Raw genomic sequence first — 10,453 nt, 5'->3', positions numbered from 1 at the left:
TATATATATATATATATATATATACAGCCCAGGCCCAAAACAAATTACAAAAATGTGGGATTACATTTACATTTACATTTAATCATTTAGCAGACGCTTTTATCCAAAGCGACTTACAAAAAAGGGGATAGTAATAGAAGCAACGGAACAGACAAGGCCAACAACCTGTAAGAGCTGTAAGAAATCTCAATTAATTAGCACAATACACAACATTTTTTTTTTTTTTTTTAAAGACAGACATCTACAACAAAAACTCACGTACGCAAAGTGCCGAACACTGGATTTTGATAGCTATGATAACAACCCATTAGGACTAAGGCTGTTGCCCCAGCTGTTGTCGTTAATGCAGATTCAGTGGCCCAATGGGTTGGTTTTGTATTCTAGCTAAACGCGCAGCAATAGCCATCTACAACAAAAACTCTCGTACGCAATATACAGAACACTGGATTCTGATAGTTATGATAACTATGTAACACACCCGCCTGAAGGCACAAATCCGGATGAGAGACGTAGATATGATCCAGGAGTGTGCGCTTTTGGTCGTTGCTGTGGTGATCAGTAAGTGCTATTCTGTATTGGTCAAGTGCAAGTGGAAAAGATGTGTCTTAAGATGTTTTTTAAGAATGGCTACAGACTCGGCAGCAAGCATTGAGATCGGCAGGTCATTCCACCAGGTGGGAACGGTCCAGGAAAATGTCCGTGAGAGCGATTTCATGCCTCTTTGGGATGGAACCACGAGGCGCCGCTCACTCGCAGAACGCAAGCTTCTGGAGGGTGTGTAAGTCTGAACAAGTGAGTTTAGGTATATTGGTGCAGAGCCAGTGGTTGTTTTGTAGGCGATAACTAGTGCCTTGAATTTGATGCGAGCAGCCATTGGCAACCAGTGCAGTTTGATGAAGAGAGGCGTAACATGCGCTCTCTTCGGCTCATTAAAGACCACTCTCGCCGCTGCATTCTGGATCAGCTGCAAGGGTTTGATAGTGCATGCTGGAAGCCCAGCCAGAAGAGCATTACAATAATCCAGTCTGGAGAGAACAAGAGTTTGAACCAGGAGTTGTGCAGCCTGTTCTGGTAGGAAGGGTCTAATCTTTCTACTGTTGTATAAGTCAAATCTGCAGGACCGGGCTGTTGCAGTAATGTGGTCAGTGAAGTTTAACTGGTCATCAATCACAACTCCAAGGTTTCTTGCTGTCCTTGATGGAGTTATGGTCGATGAACCAAGCTGAATGGAGAAATTTTGATGAAGTGCTGGGTTGGTTGAGAAAACAAGTAATTCTGTCTTTGCAAGATTGAGTTTAAGATGATGCTCTTTCATCCAGTCAGAAATGTCTGTCAGACAGGCAGCGATACGAACACTGACTGTAGGATCATCTGGTTGAAATGAGAAGTAGAGTTGAGTGTCATCAGCATAGCAGTGATAGGAGAAGCCGTGTTTCTGAATGACAGAACCTAATGATGACATGTAGATGGAGAAGAGAAGTGGTCCAAGGACTGAGCCCTGTGGAACCCCAGTAGCTAGATGATGTGACTTAGACACTTCACCTCTCCATGACACCCTGTAGGACCTACCAGAGAGGTAAGACCTGAACCACTGGAGAGCAGATCCTGAGATCCCCGTCCTCTTAAGTGTTGACAGGAGGATCTGGTGGTTAACTGTGTCAAAAGCAGCAGACAGATCCAGCAGAATGAGCACTGAGGATTTGGAAGCTGCTTTTGCCAGTCTCAGTGCCTCAGTTACCGAGAGCAAGGCAGTCTCGGTTGAATGGCCGCTTTTGAAGCCGGATTGGTTGTTGTCTAGGAGGTTGTCCCGTTCAAGAAACATAGAGAGTTGATTGAACACAACTCGCTCAAGGGTCTTTGCAATGAAAGGCAGAAGGGATACCGGTCGGTAGTTTTCTAAAAGTGCTGGATTCAGAGAGGGTTTCTTAAGCAGTGGGGTTACCCGAGCCTGCTTAAATGCTGTGGGAAAGGTGCCCGTGTGAAGAGAAGTGTTGACAATGTGAGTGAGTGCAGTAGTGATTGAAGAAGAAATAGCCTGAAGGAGGTGAGTGGGAATAGGATCAAGGTTAATGCTGGTTCTGATAGAAAGGTGTCAGAATACACAGTGCATCACAGTTTGTTGCGTATGGGGCTGCATAGCTGCAGATCAGTTAGAATACCCATGCTGACCCTGTGAGTATCAGAACTGGACCACAAAGCAATGGAATGGAAGAAGGTGGCCTGGTGAATCACATTTTCTTTTACATCACGTGGATGGCCGTTTGTGTGTCACTTACCTGGGGAACACTCGGCACCAAGATGCACTATGGGAAGAAGGCAAGCCAGCGGAGGCAGTGTTTTCCTTTGGCAATGTTATGCTGGGAAACCTTGGGTCATGCCATCCATGAGGATGTTACTTTAACACGCACCACCTACATAAGCATTGTTGCGGACCATGTACACCCTTTCATGTAAGCTCTATTTTCTGGTGGCTATGGCCTCTTTCAGCAGGATAATGCACCCTGCCACAAAGCAAAAATGGTTCAGGAATGGGTGACAACAATGAGTTTGAGGTGTTGACATCGCCACCAAATTCCCCAGATCTCAATCCAGTCGAGCATCTATGGGATGTGCTGAACAAACAAGTCCGATTCATGAAGGCCCAATCTTGCAACTTACATAACTTAAAGGATCTGCTGCTAACATCTTGGTGCCAGATGCCACAGCACACCTTCTAGTGTGCGGTCGGGGCATTTTCGGCAGCAAAAGGATCGTTCGGGACCAAACGATATTAGGAAGATACAAACAAAATCACCGGATCCATCTTTAGAATTCTTAAAACAAACTTAAAGGGGGGGGTGAAATGCTGTTTCATGCATACTGATCTTTTTACACTGTTAAAGACTTGGAATCCCATACTAAACATAGACAAAGTTTCAAAAGTTAAGGTGGACGTTTGATGGGAGTATTTCTTTGTCAAAAATACTACTTCCGGTTAGTCATAAGTTTCGGCAAGTTTTTTGAGATCATGCGTCCCCTTTGACGTTAATGGGGGCGGAATTTCCTTGTATGGGCCTTACGGACAATTCTACCGGAAGCGCGTGAGAGAGAGAGAGAGAGAGAGAGAGAGAGAGAGAGAGAGAGAGGGAGAGAGCGAAAGTAACAGGCTACGCCCATCAAAGCGCTGGCTTGTAGGATGCTGGACAGGTGATGTGCACATAACAATGTCACCAAAAAAAGTGCGTTTTTGGTTGCCAGACCAAGACAGTCCTGCACAGATTCCCCAAAACCCCCGCGTTAAGGCAACAGTGGATGTAATTTGCTTTTCCGGATCAGCAACTGAGTTGCGCGAATGTTTATATCTGTTCGCTGCATTTCGGTGCCGACTGTTTCATAAACAAGGCCCAGCTTGACGCCGGCTTTTCCCGATCGCCTAATGCTGAAGGATGGAGCAGTCCCAACGTTAGAACCGCAGGCTGTGAGTAAGACTGCTTCAAATGTCTGTGTTTTTGCCTATGCTCGTAGCCCAAACATGATCACGTATAGTTAATTGATCAATGGAGAATGCGATGTGTAGTGCGTGTACATTTGTTTAGCTGGCCACTATATGTGTAACTTTATGTTTGTGTATTGTAAAAGCACTCCAAACAACAATACACAAAGAGTGGTGAAATATGTTGAACTAAATAAGCACGCTTCTTCATTCAAATACGCTACTATTCCGTGTCTTTCTATGTAAACACTAACTTAACCTGTCTACACAAACCACGCGTAAACACACAAACACACGTGCACAACTGCACTTCCCACATGTACACCTTCAAAGACAAAAATACGACGATATAATTCAAGTATAAATATGTAAATAACACAAGCCGCTAAGCATATTATATAGTTAGTGTATAACTTGTACCACATAGAGACGTCCTGCTCTAGTCGTTTTTGCTGCTGCTCCTGTTCAACTGCAGCCTCTGGGTCTGATTCCGGATCATAGATGTATGGCTGTATCTGATTAAAAGCCATATTTTTATTTTGAATAAAGTTTTTTTCCCGCTGTTAGGGATGACACAGCTTTACGACGCACTCGACTCAACACAATAGCAGCGCGCTGCTGCACACGTCATTATTTAGCTCCGCTCACACGACACGCCCCCACCCGCTCGGCTTTTTTCGGAAAGACTCGGAACAGCGCATCTTTCTTATATAATTATAAAAAAAATAAAGACTTTTCGGAGATATGCAGGATGCAATGCTACTCTATAGGTAATCAAGATTGACATGACACTGACTGAAACTGAGTGTTTCACCCCCCCATTCAAATATTTTTAGGAACTTTTAAAACCCTTAGAATCAGAAGAACCTTTTAAAGGCCAATTCACACTGCTACAACAGACATAAACAAGGTTGGCAACAGAGACTTCGGTGGGTTTTGTCTGTGAGCATTAAGTCAGCACTCGGTTTCGCCGATTGAGCATTTTGAATCTGCATTTAAAGGTCGTGGAATGTTTGAGATGTGACGTACTGAACTTCTAAAAATAGAAATGTTAAGAAATAAGAAATTTGAAACCCATATGAATCATTTGACTCTACCTTGAGTTTGGCACTTTTGTCAGCTTTGTTAACTCTCTCCAGCAGGTCTCTGGTGGCTGGACTGAGGGTGGACACCTCCTCCTTTTCTCCTTTTCTGTCACCCGTTCGCAAATACAGCAAGAGAGGACGAGAGTCTGGTGTCTTCACAAACGCCTCCTCCACATCCTCTACAACACAGCTAAAACAGCAAAACAGATACATGAGATGCATGTCAATGACAACATGATAAAAATTGTGAGAATGATAAGAGAGACACCTAGACACTGATGACTTGAGTAGCAGCACACAAACAGAGCTCCTCTCGATCTCCTGCCTGCGTTCAGCAGCATAAAGAGCGGCCTTCTCCTCAGGGAATGACACGTACAGGCAGAAATGACCCAAACCCTCACAAAACCTCTGCAGCTTCAAAGAATGAGTCTGAAAGAGAGAGATGAATAGATGTAGAGAGATAAAAATGTGAGAATGATTATTTAAGAGGTGTTATAAGAGCATTTGTACCTGTATAAAAGTCTGCAGCTCTGCTTTGGTCTCCTGTGTGTATATGAGGTAGCAGCGGACTGTGTTACTCCACAGAGCCTGAGAGACGTGAGGAGAAACTTGCAGCAGACTAGCCACGGCTGCATCCCAATCATCTGAAACACAAAGGCACAAACATCAACACGTAAGCGAGAACATCTACACACAGACACAAGCACAGGTGCAAATTCACCTCGGCTGACATTGGCAAACGGCCCCTCCACGTCGATGAGACTGTGAGCAAACTCTGGACCTCGGTGTGTCTGCTGTAACTGCATCATACTGCCCATAGACGGCTCGCTGCCCAACACACCACCACTCCAGTACTCACACTGAGTTCCAGCAGCTGCAAACAGAGTATAGCACGGGTAAAATAAACGGATTCTGTCGCTTTAAAATCTAGGATTAACAGTAAAGAGTTTTGGGAAATTATGCTTAAAAATATTTAGCTGTACAGTAGAAATGTTTACTTTTTTTTGACAGACAGATAGATAGACAGATAATTTAGGCTATATTCATGGCATAAGTAATACAATTATAAATAATCATAATTTTATAATTAAATTTAATTGTCAATTAAGTAAATAAATATATTAAACAAAGACTAGATAAAGAAATACATATACGTACAGCTACGGTCACAGTGCTACATTCAGCAAAATAGTAGCTTTTTTTCTGTCCAATATTGTCAATATTGGAGATATATAATTATATATCACATATAAGGGTGATATTTATTTATCTTATTATCTTTATTTCCTCAAAATTCATCAAAAAAAGAGAACCTGAGAGGTGACTTCCTCTTTCAAAGAAAAGTGAGTCAATGCAAAAAAAACTGAATCATGCATCTGAACATGCAGACGATGCAGGTGATTTTATTCAGAATGTGTTTCCTTTGTGAAAGTTATTAGGTAACATTCTTACTGGTGACAGTTGTGTGGTTGTCGTCTGAATCTGAGTCGGCTGGATCATAAATCTGAATGCCTTGAGCCTGCAGCTGTTGAAGTTTTGACTCCAGATCTCGTTTTGCCCGCAGCAAATCCTGAATTTCCTTTTCTTTAGTCTCCCGAAATATCTGCCGGGTGATTTAGGGCAGAGATGAAGATAAAGGAAACACATAGGTGAGGTAAAGAATCAAAGTTCCTTTCAAGGAAAGACTGTTCACTCTGCAGCCATATTTGCAACGGCTCTGGGCAGCTATTGTGGGCATCCGAGACTAAAAGCTGCACGATTCTGGATAAATTGAGAATCACGATTTTATTTAATTTTTTGTAAAAAATTGAGATTTGCAATCCTCCAATGATTCTGAAGAAAAGAAAACATCAGACAACCAAACAAAATAACATGCAAAATAGAGGTTCTGAAAAAATGGTCACTGCTTTATAGTCTTTTTAAAAGATGCAGTCTATTTTTTTTTTTTTTAAAGAAGAAACATTTTAGTTAATCAATGTCTTGTTCATATTTACTTGTTTTGTTTTGTTATTGGATAACTCAGTGTATGTGAATACATTTTTAAAATTAATATTTCAATGACAAAAACTTTTTTTAAACACTCATCACCACAACATGGACAGTGGCAAAATACACCCGTTCACGCTCCACTGACACTTGTGATGTGAAAGAGGCATAAAAGACATAGCACAGCAGAATCATGGTCATTTAGGAATAAGATTGTGCGGGTGTTTGAATCGAGATTGTGATCTTTTAATCATTAATCATACAGCTCTATCCATGATCAAGTGCAGAATTTGCATGCAGCACTCCGCCCACGCATTTGTTTTTTTTACCATCCTCTGCACAGGGGAGAGTTTGCTCTTGTCCCAGTTGACCCCAAGACCCAACTGGCTGAGGTGACTGAGAACCAAGTCCCTGCGTTCGCACAACTGCTTTCTCAACTGGGCAAGGATTGTCGTCGAGGATGGTCATTGAGGATGCAAACACCACGATCTCTTATAGGAGCAATGGCCGCCTCGGCGACTTTCATGAAGACACGGGGCGAAAGGGGCGGCCGAAAGGGTAGGACATTTTACTGATCTGCCCGCCACTCGAACACAAACCGTAGAAACAGTCTGTGTCAAGGGAGAATCGAGACATAAAAGTATGCATCCTTCAGATCGATCGCTGCAAACCAACCAACGAGGTAAAAACGTAGGGACCGGTGGTTGGGTGGAGGCACTGCAGCAGACCACTGGGGAAGGATGTGCCGGATCGCCTCCGTCTGCTTCTGTGCGACCGAAAACCGCTTGGTGGCAAAGTTTTAAACCGCGTTGCCGATACTTGTCGGTTTCCCTCATGTCGGCCAGGTTGAGCAATAGTACAAGTGTGGGCATCGCCTGACCAACCAAGCACCACGCCATCATCTTCATCGCCCAGAGGGTGAGGTCAGTGGTGGTTCGCAGCTTGTCCATAATAGGCTGGTCAGGACCACCCTCCTGGGCCTTGTTCAAGAGCGCCTTGGCCTGATAGACCTGAAGCAGCGCCATGACATGGAGAGCCGAGGCGGCCTGTCCACAGGCTCTGTAAGCCTTATCTGTTGGATGAGAACTTACAGTCCCGGGATGGGTAATACAGACTACTCCTCCAATTGGTGGCCGCCGGACACAGTTGCATTGTGACGGCATGCTCAACCGGTGAGATGCCCGTCTACCTTGGCCTCCCTGCCATCCATGGTAGTGAAGGTGGAGGAGGAGCCACGGTTTGTTGTGAAAAACGGGGTTTTCACTGACAGGCAGACTGAAACTAGACTACAGGCTAAAAAGATAAGATAAGGGAGTTAGGGGAGATTTAGAATTGTGCAAGGTAAGAATTTTGATTAAGTCAGTTGGGTGAGTTCACCCAAAAAGGAAAATTCTGTCATTGGTCACCCTCATGTTGTTCCAAAACCACATGAAGATATTTTGGATTACATTTCTGAGGGCTTTCTGTCCCTCCATTGAAAGCTACATAACTACATTTTGGACGCCTCAAAAAGTTCATAAAGAGATTGTAAAACTAACATCTACGCATGTAACCCTCATTCCCTGAAGGAAGGAACAGAGACATACGTCAGAATATGAACCGACGAACAACACCACGAGAAACAGCGTGGACCACCCCGATAAACCAATAATTTGGTTTAATCAAAGCCAAATTCCCTTGATTGGCCCTTACCAATCATGGCCTCCTAATAATCCCCATCCACTGAATTGCCAATTGTCTCTATCACCCTCCCTCCACCTATCGCTGGTGTGTGGTGAGCGCACTGGCGCCGTGGTACTGTGGCTGCCATCGCATCATCCAAGTGGATGCTGCACACTGGTGGTGGTTGAGGAGAGACCCCTGACATGATTGTAAACGCTTTGGGTAAACAGAAGTACATATGAAAGCGCTATATAAATGCCTCATTCATTCATTCATTCATTCATTCATTCATTCATTTATTCATTCATTGATTCATTCAACGGAGACGGCTTTGGACACAGTGGAGGGTTCCATTTGAGCTTGACATGCTCGGCGGCCTGGGAAATCATCTGCTCATCATATAAAGTGATCAAGTCTCTTCAGAAAATTAATATAGATTAGTTTTGGGATTTTACTTTTTTAAGTATCAAAGTGGTAGTTGCATAGCTGTCTATGGAGGGACAGAAAGCTCTTCGTTTTTTATCAAAAAGATCTTCATTTGTGTTTTGAAGATGAACAAGTCTTACAAGCTTGGAAAGACATGAGGGTGAGTAAATGTTGAAAAAAAAAAAAGTTTTTTGGGTTAACTATCTCTTTAATATTCCTGTGTGAGAGAGAAGAGAATAAGATTCACACCTTAAATTGCCTTTTGACCTTGTCTCTGTCGTGCTCAAAGGTGGCAGCTCTCTCCATGGCTTGATACTTTGCCTCCAGGGCACTTTCCTTCTCTCGAAGAATCTTCTGGTAAGTCTTCTGAAGAGCCTGACAATCAGAAAATGATATCAAAATAAAGGAAAAAAACATTATTAAAATAATTAAATATCCAAAAAAAAAAAAAAGATCTGCTTCATTGTGTTTTCACATTTGAAAAACTTTTGTCCACCAAATCAAAGTCATGGGGTGCAACAAACATGCAGAAATATGCCTTAAAAATAATAAAACCTGAAAGAAAACCAAAGAAAAGGTTCTTATAACTGCATCAAGGTCAGTCTTGTTATAATTCAGCTATTTTTACCTTTTTATAACAAATTCAAAGTTGGATCAGGTTATAAAATGTCATCACTTGTGATATACATTTCACATTACATCAAGCAATCATATCATAGCCACATGACGCAAGCTGATTGGCCTTTACTGATCCTGCAGCTAACGCAATTGCATGCTCCACATTCAATAGTCTGAAACACTGTTTGCTGTAGGCTAAGAAAAAGTGTAATTGTAAGGTAAAGTTTAAGTACAAAGTGCCCAGAAGTTGCATAAAGTCACCCAACAGCAATGTGAAAGACTGGTAGAGCTATACACATTTATACATCTCATATTTAATATGTACCTTAAAAATATATCTTATTTTAAAGGTGCACTATGTAGTATTTTTGCAGTAAAATATCCAAAAACCACTAGGCCAGTGTTATATATTTTGTTCAGTTGAGTACCTACAATATCCCAAATGTTTCCAACTATTTGTAAATAGAGAGAAAATTGCTATTTTAACTAAGGGGTGCTCCGATCGATCGGCAACCGATTTCAATCGGCCGATAATCGCTTTGGGATGATTTATCGGCGGTCTCTAAAAAGGCCGATCTCATAAAACGATCACATGCTTACGACACAAAGTCGCGCGCATGTTGTGAGAGCGAGGGCATGACATTAAGAGGCACAGTCTCATTCTCTTTCAGGTGCGGGTAAAATAATTAAATTGCTGAAGGTGAGGTACAATTCATATTCTGTATTAAATAACTTACAAAGTCTGTGAGACTTGAGTTCACAAACAGAGCGAGTGAATCACTGCGTGCCCGCACGCTCTCTCTCTCTCTCTCTTTCACTCTCAAAGTGCTCAAATGGCTTCACATCAGCGCATCGCATCTGCAACTAAAATTGAGCTGCACAGTTGACACAGGATTTGCCACTTGCACAATCGAGGCAGTGTCGCATCGTCACTAAAGTTTATCATTTGCAATTATTTTTAAGTATTGCCAGTGTTCACTCAGCACTCACGCGCTGTCCAAGAGACCGTAATCTAACACACACACCTGACACACACACAGCGCATCTCACAAAAAGCTTGCGAGTACAAATTGCGTTGCAATGGTCAAATACAGATCCTTCTCAAAAAATTAGCATATTGTGATAAAGTTCATTATTTTCCATAATGTAATGATACAAATTAAACTTTATATTTTAGATTCATTGCACACCAACTGAAATATTT

General features: G+C 42.4%; 1 protein-coding gene across 1 annotated transcript in view; it reads right to left on the bottom strand.

The window, feature by feature from the left end:
- Window positions 1-10,453, bottom strand: part of nphp3 (nephronophthisis 3) — a 37,826-nt gene that overhangs the window by 22,401 nt on the left and 4,972 nt on the right. The window contains exons 3-8 of the mRNA XM_067435386.1: window positions 8,881-9,006; window positions 6,010-6,160; window positions 5,279-5,431; window positions 5,068-5,201; window positions 4,826-4,986; window positions 4,570-4,747 (exon numbers count right to left, since the gene is read on the bottom strand). Coding sequence (XP_067291487.1) covers window positions 4,570-4,747; window positions 4,826-4,986; window positions 5,068-5,201; window positions 5,279-5,431; window positions 6,010-6,160; window positions 8,881-9,006 — 903 coding nt within the window. The remainder of the gene's footprint in view (window positions 1-4,569; window positions 4,748-4,825; window positions 4,987-5,067; window positions 5,202-5,278; window positions 5,432-6,009; window positions 6,161-8,880; window positions 9,007-10,453) is intronic.

This window comes from Pseudorasbora parva, chromosome 24, assembly GCF_024679245.1.
Source record: "Pseudorasbora parva isolate DD20220531a chromosome 24, ASM2467924v1, whole genome shotgun sequence".
NCBI classification, from domain to species: domain Eukaryota; kingdom Metazoa; phylum Chordata; class Actinopteri; order Cypriniformes; family Gobionidae; genus Pseudorasbora; species Pseudorasbora parva.
This window is presented reverse-complemented; position numbering and strand designations above follow the sequence as displayed.